The sequence below is a fragment of the Mustela nivalis genome (genome assembly GCF_964662115.1).
Source record: "Mustela nivalis genome assembly, chromosome: 16".
Classification (NCBI taxonomy): Eukaryota; Metazoa; Chordata; class Mammalia; order Carnivora; family Mustelidae; genus Mustela; species Mustela nivalis.
In genome coordinates, this window is record NC_139035.1 from 66253525 (window position 1) to 66268960 (window position 15436).

At 47.8% G+C, this 15436-nt stretch overlaps 1 protein-coding gene across 6 annotated transcripts in view; it reads left to right on the forward strand.

Annotated features, from left to right (window-relative positions):
• FCRL5 (Fc receptor like 5) overlaps positions 1-15436 on the forward strand; it is a 32888-nt gene that overhangs the window by 3135 nt on the left and 14317 nt on the right. For 4 of the 6 annotated variants that reach the window (XR_014304021.1, XM_082703146.1, XM_082703149.1 and 1 more), the window contains exons 2-7: positions 6123-6143; positions 7308-7547; positions 9525-9779; positions 10055-10342; positions 11810-12088; positions 14467-14745. Coding sequence is in view for 5 of the 6 variants with exons in the window: in XM_082703146.1 (XP_082559272.1) it covers positions 6123-6143; positions 7308-7547; positions 9525-9779; positions 10055-10342; positions 11810-12088; positions 14467-14745 (1362 nt within the window). In the remaining variant the exon portion in view is untranslated. The remainder of the gene's footprint in view (positions 1-6122; positions 6144-7307; positions 7548-9524; positions 9780-10054; positions 10343-11809; positions 12089-14466; positions 14746-15436) is intronic. The other 2 variants (XM_082703147.1, XM_082703150.1) reach the window with 1 other exon arrangement.

Genomic DNA, 15436 nt, shown 5'->3' on the forward strand with positions numbered 1-15436 from the left:
GTGAGTTGTGGATTTGTCATATAGAGATAATTTCTTTCTAGACATAATTTGTTGAGTTTTTTTTTTATCATGAAAGTAGGTTGAATTTTGTGAAATGTTTTTATGCATCTATTGAGATAATTGTTAGATTTTTACCCTTCCTTCTGCTAATTTAGCATATTATTGCCTTGCACAAGTTGGATCAACCCGGGGTAAATTCCACATGACCCTTTCACTACACTGTTGAACTCAGTTGCCTAACATTTCATGTTAGGATTTTTTTAGATCTTAAAATTTTTTAGATGCTTATCAGAGATATTGGCCTGCAATTTTGTTTTCTTGTCGTGTGCTTGTTTGGCTGATCACAGGCAGTCTGTTTAGAAGTGTCCTGTCCTCTTCGGTCCTTTGGAAGAGTTTGAGAGGGTTGGAGTTAAATTTTTAAATGTTTGGTAGAATTCGCCAGCGAAGTCATCTGATTCTGGACTGTTGTTTTTGTTGTTGCTGTTGTTGTTGTTGTTTTAAGATTTATTTATTTGAGGGAGAGAGAATGTGAGTCAGGGGAGAGGCAGAGGGAGGGGAGAGAATCTCAAGCAGACTCGCCATTGAGGGCAGAGCCTGGCACGGGCTTGATCTCATGACCCTGAGACCATGACCTGAGCAGAAACCAAGAGTCAGATACTTAACCCACGGAGCCACCCAGGCACCCTTTTGTTGTGTGTGGTGTTGACTAACAGGTAAATCTCCTTCCTTGTTATCAGTCTGCTCAGATTTTCTATTTCTCCATGATCCAATCTTAGTATGTTGTATAGTTCTAGAAATTTATTGATTTCTTCTAAGTTTTCCAATTTGTTGGTCTATACTGCTCATAGTAGTCTGTTTATATTTCTGTGGTATCGGTGACGCCTCCGCTTTCATTTCTGATTTTATTGGAGTCTTCTCTCTTTTTTTCTTGGTCTATCTTAAGATTTGTCAATGTATCTTTTTTTTAAAAAAATAGCTCTAGTTTTGTTCTTTTTATTTTTTTTTAATTTTCTATTTGATTTATTTCTGCCCTAATTTTCATTATTTCGTTTCTTCTGCCAACGTTGGGTTCCTGAGTTGTAAAGTTGGGTTTTTACTTGGGAGCTTTATCTTTTTCTTAAAGTAGGCATTAATCACTATTAACTTTTCTCCTCGAATCTCTTTCCTGTAGTCCGTAAGTCTTAAGATGTGGTGTTTCCATTTTTGTTTCGCTCAAGATATTTTCTGATTTCCCTTTCAATTTCTTCCTTGACCCACAGAGTGCTCAGGAGTATGTTGCTTCGCTTTATTTCCAGTTTCACCCATTCATGATTTCTAATTTCACACCATTATGGTCAGAAAACACAATCTTCTTATGGTTGAGACTTGTTTTGTGACCTAATATATAGTCTATGCTAGAGAATGTTTCGTGTTCACTTGAGAAGAATGTGTGTTCTGGTGCTGTCGGATACTATGTTCTATATATGTGCATTAGTTTTACATTTAGATACCTACACCCTTTGGTCTAGAGTGTTGTACAAGCCTGCCATTTCCTTTATTGATTTTCTGTCAGAATAATGTATCCACTGTTGAAAGTGGGGTATTCAAGTCCCCTACTATTATTGTATTGTTACCTATTTCTTATTTCAGTTCTGTTGTTTTATATATTTAGGTGCTTTCATAAAGGGTGCACATATATTGTATATCCTCTTGATGAATTACTCACCTTATCTTTGCATAGTAACTTTATTTCTTGTTACAATTTTTGAATTAAAATTTATTTTGTCCGGTAAAAGTAGAGTCATTCTTGCTGTCTTTTTGTTACCATACCCATGGAATATATTTTCCATCCTTTTATTTTGAGCCTATGTGTGCCCTTAAATCTAAAATGAAACTCTTGTAGGCGGCATATAGTTGTGTTGTGTTTATTCATTCAGCTGACCTGTGTTTTTTATTTGAAAATTTAATCTTTTTAAATTAAAAGTATTTATTTATAGGTAAGGATTATGATTGTCATTATTTCATTGTTTTCTGGCTATTTTGCAGTTCCTTTTTTTCTTTCTTTCTTTCTTCCTCTCCTGTTTTCTTCCTTTGTGATTTGATGATTTTTTTTTTTTTTTGTAGTGGCATGCTTTGATTACTCTCTTTTTATCTGTTGTGTATTTATTGTAGTTTTTTTCTTTGTGATTACCATGAGGCTCATAGAAAGCCATCATCAATGAGATTAGTATCCTTAGTATCCCTGTAGAAGAGCCGAGAGAGAACTCTCTCACCCTTCTTCCCTGTTACATGAGAAGATGGCCATCTATGACGAAGTGTGCCCTCCCCAGAAAGGAATCTGCTGATGCATTGATATGGGACTTTCCAGCCTCCAGAAGGGAAGGAAAGGAATCTGCTGATGCCAGAAAGGAAACTGCTGATGCATTGATATGGGACTTTCCAGCCTCCAGTGAGAAATAAATTTGTTGTTCATAGCCACTTGCTATGGTATTTTTATCATAGCAGACTGAATGGACTAAGATACTGTATTTAGAGTATTCTGAATTTGACAATGTATTTACCTTCACCAGGGAGTTTTATACTTCTGTGTGTTTTTATGTCCCTAATTAGTGTCTTTTCTTTAGTGTTCTTGAAGAACTCCTTTTTGCTTTTCTTGTAAGGTGGGTCTAGGGATGGTTAATTCCCCAGCTTTTGTTTGTCTTGGAAAGTCTTTATCTCTTCTTCATTTTTGAAGGACAGGTTTGTTAGGCATAGTATTTTGATTGATAGTGTTTTTTTCTTTCAACGTTTTGAATATATCATCCAACTCTTCCCTGGCCTACAATATTGCTAAAGAAATCCACGATAAATCTTATGGGGGGTTCTTTGTATGAGATTCCATAATGAGTCATTTTTCTCAATACCCATTTGTCTTCCCAGATTCAGGAAGTTGTCTGTCATTATTTCTTTAAATAATCTTTCTGCCTTTGTTGTCTGCTCCTTCTGGGACTTCAATAATATGTATATAGATTCACTTTTTGTTATTCCATAAGTCACTTGAGCATTTTTTCACTTTCACTTTCTTTCTTTTCTTTAGGTTCTTCTAACCAGATAACCTCAAATACCCTGTCTTTAAGTTTGCTTATTCCTTCTCCTGAATGATCAGTTATGGTATTGAAAGTCTCTATTGAGTTTTTCAGTTTGGTTATTTTATTCTTTAGTGCCAAGATTTCTGCTTGAGTCTTTTTGTTTTCTATTTCTTTCTTAAACTTCAGGTTTTGTTTATGTACTACTTCCCTGATTTCATTTCATTGTGTCCACTTCTAGCTCACTGAGCTTAAGACTATTATTTTTAATTCTTTGTCTAGCCGTTCCTGGATCTCCTTTTCTCTAGGGTCCGTTCCTCGAGCCTCATTAATTTCCATTGATATTGTCATATTTGCCTGACCCTTCATTATCTGTGTAACTTTGCACTGGCATCTGTTTATTTAGAAGAACAGATAACTTTTCAGTTATCTTCCCTGGACTTATGGGACTGCCTCCAGGATCATGGCTGCATAGGGCTGGAGCTGGGTCTCATGGCCATTTCCGGGCCTGCAGTTGGGCCCACAGCTGTCAAACCTCTTACCAGGGGAATGAATGGGTGTGATTTCTGCTGGGTTCCTGAGTATTCTCCCAGGGGGTTCTTAGCTGGATGATCAAGACTACCTCTAGACTGCAGTAAAGTGGGACTGGAGCTGGGTCACAGGACTGCCTCAGCAATAGCAGTCAAGTGTGAGATCAGTGGGCCTGCTACTGGGGTCTGGGTGAAGATGGTGCCTCTTGGGTCCCTTAGCAATAGGATCTAGAGGCGAGACCATGGACAAACTGGACTGGAGTTGAGTCCACGGAAGATGAAGTAGCTCTAGGTATGCAGGTGGGTTCATAGTCAGTGAGTCTTCACCCAGGGCATGTGCCTGCCTTCTCAAAGTGATCCTCCTTGGTCTTGGGCTCCAGTGGGATTTTGCAATTTCCTATCTAGCTCTTCAAGCCCCTCACTTTTTTCTGTGGATGGCTCCAAAATATGTTTGTCTGTGGGAGACACAGGCTACAGACCTCCTATTCCATCATCTTGCTCCTGCATGTCTGGTACTTGACATTCTAATTGCACCTGTGGGTGTGGTTCAGTTTCTATCAATTCACACATATAAATGGGTTTGTTTTTACCAAAGTTGAAATTATTAGAATAAAATATATTTATTCATATATTTTTAAAAAATTTAGTAACATTTAATTATAGCACTGCACTAGGTGCTGAAAATGATGAGAAAGCCTGGGAAGTAGCATTTCTGTGCTTAGAAAGCTTATGATATAAAAGGCCCTCCAGCCAGTCCAGTGTACAAGAAACATCCATCTAACAAGATCCCAGTTAAATGATTGTCCAAGTTTACCAGTGATGGTGCAAACAGATAATAAACTATATGCCAAGTAGTTGGTAATGACTTCATGAGACAGAGGGAGAGTAGGAGCTGGAAGGGGCAGGGATGGAGCAGGACCCAACATAAGAAAAAAGACCCCATGAAAGCTGCATGAAACACTCCAGAAATAGGAAGCACATCCCAGTGTCGTACCAACACAAAAAGACAGGATCTTCCAGAAGCACATGCTTTGGGACAAAATAATATGTGTTCAAACAGAGGTTCAAAACTTCATTCTGCTACCTACTAGGTGCGTAGACCAGTTTATGGCCTATCAATGGGGATAATCATAGAACTTACTTGAGAAGGATATTGACAAGATTTCATGGAATAATATACGTGGAAGTCTACCACATAGGAAACACTCAGAAAAGTTTTAGCTACATTTAAAACAACACAAATTCCATGGTGGCCAAGATATTTGGGTCATGACAAATAATCCATTGTTCTCTATAAAAACACTTAGGCTTGGATTACTTCTCCATCACCCTCTTATGGAGAGGGATAATATCTCTCTTGCCTACTGATGGATTTTTTTTGCCCTATCCAGTCCCTGGCATATAGTTGACATTTCAGAAATTTGTGTTGAGTAATCCAAATCTGTCCCTCACCTGAAATGTCTAAGCGATTTATAAACTTGCCAATTTTTCCTCCTCTTTCTATTACCCATTTCTCAAGACTTAATCCTCCTATCTCTATTTACTGACCTAGTTAATTAATTTTTACTCAATAAGTAAATATTCTATAAACATTTATGGAATCTCTCTTATATGCCAGGCACGGTTATAGGTTGGTGGGGGGCATATGATGAATATAAAAAGTTCCTGCTCTCACAGAACTTCTTTTCCAGAGAAAGGAAAGGAAAGTAAACAAAAGAAAAAATTTTGGATAAACACTCTGAAGAAAATTAAACATTACTATCTCTTCTCCTGCCTTCTAATCAGTCTCTCTGCTTCACATCTGTTCTCACTGACGTCTACCCACTGTCACAATGTTCCATCTAAGTTTCAAATTCTAACCTTGTCACACTCTACGTGAAGACTTTCCATGCCTCTTGGTTATAATAATAAAACTGCACCTTTCATAATAAAGCCCTAGCTACTTCCCCCATGACATGAGCCATGCGTACCTGTCTCACCTGACTCCCCCTCAATCCCTACCTTCCAGAACTCCCCCCTAACCCCTGAACACCAGCGCTCTTTCTTCACTTCTGTGCCCTTTCTGCCTCTATTACTCTCTCCATCACCTCTTGCCATGCACTGACATCTTTGCCTGGCTGAATCCTATGTGTTCATTCATTTTTCTCAAGCATCTCAGTGTCAGGTACCTGTCATTGCCCACCCCTCCCCCCCATCACACACTCACACATACCCCCCACACTGGCAGGGATGGTCCTTTGGCCCAGAAGCTGCTCTGTGTGTACTTCTATTGTACTTACATTCTATATTATAATTATGTAATTTTGCTTCATGTTTCTGCTTCCACCTTCTGTCAACGGCTTACCAGAAGGCACCATTTTTTGCTCATCTTAGAAGTCTAAGCACAATAACTAGTAGACAGAGAGACATTTGACAAATGTCTATTAATTTTTAAAAAAATGAATTTCTAATGAAGGAAATAATAAATGGATAGGAAAAAGAAACTGGGATTACTTTTGAAAACTTTTGGTCTGTGTTCATCTCTGGCTTTTTTTTTTTTTTTTTTCAGCTCCTATCAGTGGACAATTTGGTGAGTTCTCCTTTCTTTTGCTCTTCGGTGTCCCTGGATAAGAGTGTCTCCCTAATAAAGATGAGACATTTACTTGCTGAGGCCAGAAAGGATGTGAAAGTTTTCTGCGGTCTATTGGCATCCTCCAAGGGTTAGGATAGCCTCGTGGCTACCCCTCTGACTCTCCCTGGAAGAACTGACAAATGCACGAGCAGCTCCTGGCCTTTGGTAGGCCCTGCACTTACCCCTGTTGCCAATGGAACCCACTTCACCAGGCAGGACATTTTCAACTCCATGGTAAACATGCAGGACTTGGGGTTTCTCCAATCAGCAAACTAGAAAATCTTATCTGATAACATCACACTGTGAAGATACCAGCATGAATATTACATTCTTTATAGTTTTAGAAGTGAAATCCTCCGGGAAATGTGTGGAGAACAGAAGAACACCCAAAAATCGGGCCCTTAAAGGAAGAAATGCAAAAAAGAAGACATTGGAGGAGAAGAAATAATATCGGTTTCACCCATTTTCTTAGTTCTGACTTCCGTTGTCTTGGGTCAGAGTGGCCCATGAATAGCAAGGAAGACCTACATCCTCTCTTGTCCAAAATCAGCTGACCTGGGGTTTCATCCTTGTCTGGACCACCTCTGGATTCCAGTGAATGACTTGTCCATGCCTTGCTCTCACACAATTAGCTATGGTGAGAGTTTCTGGGCATCTGAATCATCATCTATCAAATGAAGATGTTAAAAAAGTTAATCTCCCAAGCTTTACTCAGGGTTAAATCTTCAGAAAATATGATTGATCCTTTTAGGAAAGTACAAACCTGTGATTTACCCAATTCCTTGGGAGGTTCTTATGAGTTGGTGAGCATGATGAAGTAATGGGGCAGGGGTGGCTTTCTCTAGGATCCACACCAGACTAACTAGCCATTTCTCCCACTGGCATTTGTCAGTAAATCCTGCTGGTGTTGCCTTCTTGAAATAATTTTGCTCATTGTCATCCCTGAGCAACCATTCTCCCCTGGGGGCTCCAGTGGACAAATGGCCTTGAGCAATCACTGACCTTCCCAGATGGCTTCCTTGGGTATTCTCCAAATCCTGGTCTTTGGGTCTGTACCACAAAGATGAATGCACGGGGGACCACAGGGGTCTCTATCTCAGACTCTGTCTCTTCTTTCCTCAGCACCTGTATCCAAACCCGTGATTTCTCTCCAACCTCCATGGACTGTCATCTTCGAAGGACAGGCAGTGACTCTGACTTGCCATGTAGCAGAGGACAAAAAATGGTACCGGTGGTACCTTGGGACAAAAATCCTACGTGAAATCCCATCAAACACCCTCCAGGTCCAGTATTCTGGAGAGTACAAATGCGAGATACAGGGCTCGCCCCAAAGTGATGGTGTGAGCTTGACTTTTTCACCAGGTGAGAAAAGAGTGAAAGAAATAAAAACTTTGGGAAGCATATAGTTATGCAGAACCAAAATCTATACATAGGACCCAGGTAAAAAGAGAATTTTTTAAAATGTTTATTTAAATTCAATGTAGTTAGCTTATGTAATATTGTTGACTTCAGGGGTAGATTTCTGTGCCTCACCAGCTGCAGGTAACACGCAGTGCTCACGACATCAAGTGTCCTCCTCAATGCCCGTCCCCCAGGTACTCCTTCCCCCCAGCCACCCCCGTTTGTTCCTAAACTTCAGCATCGCTTATGGTTCGCCTCCCTCTCTTCTTTCACCTTATTTTATGTTTTCTTCCCTTCCGCTACGTTCATCTGTTCTGTTCCTTAATTCCCACATATGCATTTGTCTTTCTCTGACTGGCTTATTTCATTTAGCATGATAGCCTCTAGTTCCATCCACACCATTGCAAATGGCAAGGTTTCATTCTTTTTGGTGGCTGAGTAATATTCCATTCCAATACCACATCTTCGTTATCCGTTCATCTGTCAATGGACATCTGGGCTCTTTCCATGTTCTAGCTACTGTGGACATTGCTGCTATAAACTTTGGAGTGTGTGTGACTTAGGTAAAAGGAAATTTGAAAAGAAATTTATTTGAATAGTTTCTGAATCTATGTGTAATTTTAAGCTTATAGGATTTACTTGGAAGGGCGCCTAGGTGGCCCAGTGGGTTAAGCATCTGCCTTCTGCTCAGGTCATGACTCCAGGGTCCTGGGATCGAGTCCTGCATTGGGCTCCTTGCTCCGGGGGGAGTCTGCTTCTCCCTCTCCTTCTGCAGCTCCCCTGCTCCCCTACTCATGCTCTCTCTCTCTCTCTCTCTCTCTCTCAGATAAACAAAATCTTTTTTTAAAAAAGATTTACTTGGAATAATAGGCAGCATGAGAATTTTTCAGATAGATAGACAGGCAGACAGATAGAGGTACAGCTGACCCATGAACAACATGGGTGTGACTTGCACAGATCCACTTACCTGCAGGTTTTTTTGGGGGGCGGGGGGTTTGTTTGGTTTTGTTATAGGACAGAGCTATAAATGTATTTCCTCTTCCTTATGATTTTCTTAGTTAACATTTCCCTCTAGTTTCGTTATAAGAATATAGTCTGTAATACAGAGAACATACAAAATACATGTCCGTTGACCATTCATGTTGTCACTAAGGTTTCTGGCACAGGTGGCTATGAGTAGTTGGGATCTGGAGGAGTCAAAAGTTATACTCTGATTTTCCACTGCGTGGAGGATCCGTGCCCACCCCCACATTGTGCAAGGGTCAACCGTATATAGAAAGCAAGGGACAAGGAAGAAACATCTCTCTTTTTTTCCTGTGCCCTAAGGCCACCTCTCTGGAATTTGAAGCAGTTATAATGCTGTTTCTTTTGCAAACAAGGAAGCAGTGTGGTAGTAACAAGGAGCAAATTAGATGCTTGTCCTCTTTGAAGTGGCAATTCCCCTCCTCGGAATTGACCTATTGAAATCATAGATACGCACCCCCCAAACGGAAGGAACTCAAATGGTAAAGAAGGAAACTCCCTAAGTAAATCACATCATGTCACAGTGAGGGAAAACTTGAAGGCCATTAGAGGTCAGGTTCGGTCAAGAGATTGACAGCAAAGTGTTCACAGCACAGTGAGTGAAAGAACACGTTAGGAAAGACACACACTATTCCGATGTCCTGAAGCGAGCACAGCACACCCGACTCTCCCGAACTGGCACGCGGAGAAGAGCACCAGAAGAGTGCACGCCTGAGAGAAGATTGTGACTTACGCTTCTGCTTTCCAAGTTGACTGGGGCGTATGTGCTCATTTTAAATCAGGACGAAAGGAATTGTAATGACTGTATGCTTTCTTTTCCCCATCCCCTACCCTATAAAACCTGTTTGGAATAATAAAGACAGGAAGGGAGAACCCGTGGACGGCCCCCAACGGCCATCCTGGTGTCTCCTGCAGCTGAGCTGATCCTGCAGGCTCCCTCGGCCGTGTTTGAAGGTGACTCTCTGACTCTGACGTGCCAAGAAAAGCCAGGTTTATCCCTGAAGACCAGGACCCTGTACAAGAATGACAATAAGCTGATAGACCTTGGTAAAAAATCCAGCTTCCACATCAACCACGCAGGTCTGAAGGATAATGGAGAATATCGCTGTTTTGGATCTGAGACCCATGGTCGCACTTTTTCGTCAGACGCAGTCAGAATCCAAATCCAAGGTAAAGCCTTTGTCATTTGTGAGGAGGGCTCCTGGGAAGGAAGGTCCATGAGGTGGTCGAGGAGGAGAAGGGTGAGCTGGGGCATCACCAAACCTCAGGGCTCGTTCCCGCAAGCATCAGAGAGAGTGCAAGCGTGCTTTGCGCTGAAGAGCATGGGGGTCCTGTCACCCCCTCTTTGTTCCCTCTGCTCTCGGCGGCCGCAGACAAGCTGTGCTTCTCTCCAGAGCTGCTCCAGGCCTCACTGCTCTGGGGCCTGTTGGGATTCTTCTCTCCAGAGCTGTTTCCACGACCCATACTGAGGGCCAACCCCTCCTCGCCCAACCCTGGGGAACCAGTGATCCTGACCTGTGAGACCCAGCTCGCCCCTCAGAAGTCAGATGTCCGACTCTGGTTCCAATTCTTCAGAGATGACCGGCGCTTGGGGTCAGGCTGGAAGGGCTCTCTGAGAACCTCAATACCCTCCATCGTGGGGAATGAAGACCCATCGCATTACTGGTGTGAGGCAAAGAGAGTGTCTTCCAGTGTCCGCAAAAGCAGCCAGAAACTCCAGCTGCCCGTGCGGAGTAAGTGTGCGCAGGTGCTGAGATCTGCTGGGAGGAGCCCGGCAGAGCCTCACATCAGCCCTCGGTCACCCTCTCGGTCCGTCTATAAAAGCCCCACCACTCCCGGCTTCAGTCCTCCTCCTGCCACCCAACCCACCTCTCCCCTTACCCGCCTCCTGCTCCCCCCCAAGTCGCCTGCTCGCGTCTGCCCAGCTGCCTGAGCGAAGCACCCCAGGCCGTTTGGCTTGCACGACAGAACCGTACTCGCTCAGAGTTCTGGGGGCTACAAGTCCAAGATCAAGGCACCAGCAGACTGGTGTCTGAAGTCAGGTTGTCCCGTCGCTGGCCACCATCCCCCAGTTTCCCGTTCCGCGTGTCCTCCTGCTGTCTGAGGATTCCAGCCTTATCTGATCAGGGCCCCGCATTATAGCTTCCTTTAGCCTTGATGATCCCCTCAAAGATCCCATCTCCAAATAAGCCACACAGGGGGTTAGGGCTTCCACACTCGCATTTCTAGGGAACAGAGTTCTGCTGATGACACATCCCGATGTCTCCACTGGCTCTCGGATGCCTGAACACATGCCTGTCTTCTGTGGGCCTCGTGCTTCGTGCAGCCCAGGACCAGCGCCCTCAGTGTCTACAGCATCTCCACCCTCCCCCCTTCCTCTCTTTCTCTCTCTCTCCCTCCCCTTTTCTCTCCTGTCCCCCAGGGATATGGAGGTGTCTCCTTCCCAGGCATCAGTTAATTGTTGACAATAACCAATAGGCGCCCCTGGTGGGATCCAGAGGTGGGTGGGGGCGTCATGCTTACGCCAAAGATGTGGCCAGGGGTGTGGAGGCCAGCAGACCACTCTCTCCTTCACCGGTGCACTCAAGGCTGTTCGGTCAGTCGTGGCCGTGAGAGGTCATAGCTTCTACAGGGGCGTCCCTGCACGCAGGGCCAACGCCAGCGCACTCCCAAGAAGACACGGGATTCAGCGCTAGGACCAGGGCTCAGGAGACAGATCGAGGTCCTGGCGGGCTCTGGAAACAGCTGGCAGAGTGGCTGCAGACGGGCCTGTGAGCTTCTACCTAACTCTGTCCTCTTCTGGAAACAGAGGGAGTCAGGCTGGGCGCCGGGAGAACAGAGCAACAGGGGACAGGGTCTGGAAGTGTGTGTGACTCTGGTAGAAAGAAGGGTGAAGGGTGGACCCTTGAGTCCAGCCCCAGTGAGCGGAGAAGTGGAAAACAGGGGCAGAGAGGAAGACCCCTGGACCTGGGCAGGGGAGGGGTCCAGGGCCCCTGGCGGGAGGAAGGAACAGGTAAGGGCCTGGAAGAAACTTCTTCCCCAAGACCATCATTGACACTGGAAGATGGGACCGAGATCGCGCAACAAGGCGGGTCCGTGGGGCGGAGGGGCCGCAGGTGACGGAAGGGGAAAGGCGAGCTTGGGCTGACCCGTGACGGACCCGCACAGGCGCACCTGCTGACTGGCGTTTCTCTCCTCAGTCCCCGTGTCTCCCCCTCTCCTCACCCTCAGCCCTCCCAGCACCCACGCTGTCGAAGGACACTGGCTGACACTTTCCTGTGAAGCCAAGACCGGCTCTTACCCGATCGAGTACCAGTTTCTTCATGAAGAAGTGGTTCTCAGGAAGACGAAGGTCACTTTTAGGGAAACGGCGACCTTCCAGCTCTATCTGAAGGCAGAGCACGCCGGGACCTACTTCTGCACCGCAGACAACGGCCTGGGTATCCGGCGCAGCCAGCCGGTGTCCCTCTCTGTCACCGGTAAGCCCTGGATGGTCAGTCCCCAGCCCGGTCAGAAGCATGTCCCCACCTTCTAGAGCCTCTGCCTCTTCCTCCGCTTCCCGACGTCCTGGCTCTGGGGTCGGCTGCCCCGTCTTTGCGCGTCCCACTGGCGCAGGGTAGCGACCTCCTTTCCGCCCAGACCCTTGAGGAGCCAGAACTTTTCCTCTTTCTCACCACTTGTCCTGTGACTCGCCTGCTGCCCGGTGTTCTCAGAAACTACAGAATCAGTCCCCGGGGGCTCGCAGGTGTTTCTTGTCCACCTAACATCACATATTGATCGCAGTGGGGTACAGAGCCACAAAAGACACACGGCCGGCAGCAGGACGCGAGGTTCCCCACAGACTCCCCTCCCGCTCAGGCATGTGAGGACTGACAGGGTGTGCGGCCAGATGGCTCCGGCCGTCAGGCGGGAGGCCACGCGGGGGCCCGGAGAGCCGAGGTGGCTCGGCCTGCCCACCGGCGTCAGGCCCCGAGGCCACAAAAGCGGGTGTCCACGTTACAAAGTGGATTCCGTGGAGCCTTGAGCGTTGTGCTGTCCATGGAGAACAGAGTCCAGGCGCAGTGCTGGGGGGCGGGGACTGGAGGATGCGGGCCCGGACCAGTGCGGAGCCCAGTCCTGGCTCAGGACCAGAGCAGACTCCCTTTCCTCGTCTGTAGAAAAAGCACAGCCAGGCCGGAGACAAGCCTGAATCCAGCCCCTCCCGCAGCAGATGCACAAAACATTATGAGGAAATAGACCCGGGAGTCCTGTGGGACCCTCAGAGGAAAGACCGGACAGCCGAGGGCACAGCCAGTGGCATCTCCGGGAGCACCCTCCCGGGTGGAAGGCTCTGCGTGACGGCGCCTCTGCTCGCCTAAGGCAGGAGGGCCCTGGGGCCGGATTGCGCTCCACCTACGGACGCCTCAGGCCAGCCTGTGTGGCCTGGGCACACAGTTCTGGGGTCACGCAGAAGGTGTGGATCGCAATAGGGCAAGACCAGTCCAAGGGCTATGAGTACCTGGGCTGTAGGTGCGCAGAAGGCACCCCAATCTCTCCTGAGAGGATTCTGGGGGAGTCTGCGCACGAGTTGACGGCTGGATAGTGTGTCATGGGAAGTGGGGAAGGACAGCAAGAGGCTGTGGCCCAGGCAGGGGCAGGTGCTGAAGGCCTGCGGGAAGGAAGGGAGTGGTCCAGGGCCGGGACCTGGGGACACTAGAGCTTCATCCTGAAGGGGGCTCTGGGGTCTGCGAACAGCCTCGCGCTGGGAGGGTCAGTGCAGGGTCACTGCAGGTGAGCATGGATGGCAGAAAAGACTGTGTGGGGAGCAGCCAGGATCAGAGCAGAGGCCCCAGAAGAGAGGCCAGTCCGGACCCCAGGCCAGCCCCGTGGAGGGGGAAAGCCCCTGAGAACCGTGGCTGGCAGAGAAGGTGCCGTGTCCGCGTGTCCCACGGAAACCAAGGGAAGAGACAGCTTGAGCAGAAGACAGGGGCCAGTTCAGGCAAAGCAGAGCTGAGAGCTGGTGAGAGGCGAGGACTGAGTCACTGCCCCTGAGTCCAGCCACAAAGCACCGCATGCAGAAGCAGGATGCAGACGAGAGCGGAGTGCTGAGCACGCCGGCTGCCTCACCACCTACAGCGACGGGCCTCAGCTTCCTCTTCCGTACCACAGGGTCCATAAGCGCGCCTGCCCCACAGGACTCTTCGGCAATTCAGTAACGGTTCGCGTGCCTCTGTTTGCGATCACCTAAGACAAACGCACACACACCGGGCACGCGCAAGGAAGCCCTATAGTACCATTATCATCACCGACCCAGAAAACCCGCTTTATAGAGCGGTGGGGATAAAAAGCAGGTCTCAATGCACACAGAAAAAGAAGTGGGAGGAAGAGAAGTGGAGACAGTAAGTGTAGCCCCGTCCTTCAGAGATGGGTCCTCAGAACCAGGGAGAAAGGCGCCGGCGGGAAGAGCGAACACGGACCTGGTAGTTAGTGTTTGTGGATTCTCCTGCGTGCAGGGGATGGAACACATCTAAGTGGAACTTGGAAGAAGCCAGTCCAGCGAGAGCATCTGCATCTGGGACAGACAGAGGCAGCTGGACTGGGGGGGGGGGGCGGGGAGGACCCTTCTTGGGCAGGGGAGAGGCAGTCTACCAGGGTCACAGGTAAGCGTGGGGCCTGGCAGCAGCAAAATAAGAAACTTCTTCCCCAAGAGCATCATGTACACTGGAAAATGGGACTGAGGTCACCTAACAAGGGGGGTGTTTGTGGAGAAGGGGCTGTGGGTGACGGGAAAGGGAAAGGCCAGCGTGGAGGGCAGGGCTGAGACTGGCCCGTGACGGACATGCAGAGGAGCACTGCTGACTGACGTTTCTCTCCTCAGTCCCCGTGTCTCGTCCTGTCCTCACCCTCAGCCCTCCCGGACCCCGAGCTGTGGAGGGAGACCGGCTGATGCTTTCCTGTCAAGCCCAGAGAGGTTCGCCCCGCATCCTGTACCAGTTTTATCGCGGAGACGTGCCCCTGGGGGGCAGCTCGGCCCCCTCTGCAGGAGGAGACTCCTTCAGTGTTACTCTGACTGCAGAGCACTCCGGGACCTACTTCTGCACGGCGGACAATGGCTTTGGCCCCCAGCGCAGTGACCCCAAGAGCCTGTCTGTCACAGGTAAGCCCTGGATGCCTACTGGTCACTCGTCTTCTACTCTTGTGTCCCTATTTTACAGAAGAGGAAACTGAGGCCCCATGCGGTAAGTGGCGAGACAGCCGGCACACCAGGGACTCTATTCTCGTCTGCAATCTCCTGCACCTGCACTGAGCACTTCGTGGCTGAAGTCAGGGGAGGTGACTCGGTTCTCGCCCCTCACACTGCCCCTTCCGAAGTCTGCATGTACCTTCCAGTCCCTGCCGCCCCCCTACCCCCACCACCCACCTGGTGGCCCTGGCAGCTCCCTTTCTATAGAACCAGCTGCCTGGGCCTCAGCCCTCACCCAGCCCTGGCTCAGCCAGAACCCCGGTAGCTCAACATACTCCCCAGCCTTTGCCAGATGAATGCGTTCCCTCAAATTATTTTCTCCTGCCCTGTAGGTTCAGTCCCCAAGACCATTTTTTCTTAACTCAATGCACAGAAGCATCTCCTGCTTTCCCCACTAACACATACGCTCATGAAGCCACAAGCACAGTCAGGGGGACAAGTCGCAGGCGAGCCCTCAGCTTCTCCAGGGTTCCCAAGAGGTTCAAGAGCTCACAGCAGGGTGGACGAGGGAAGGGGGAAGGGCTTTCTGGGGTTTCCGTGATGCTGTGTCCCAACCCTTTAAAATAAGTTTCATTTTACGGTATTACATCTTTAAAGTTTGTGT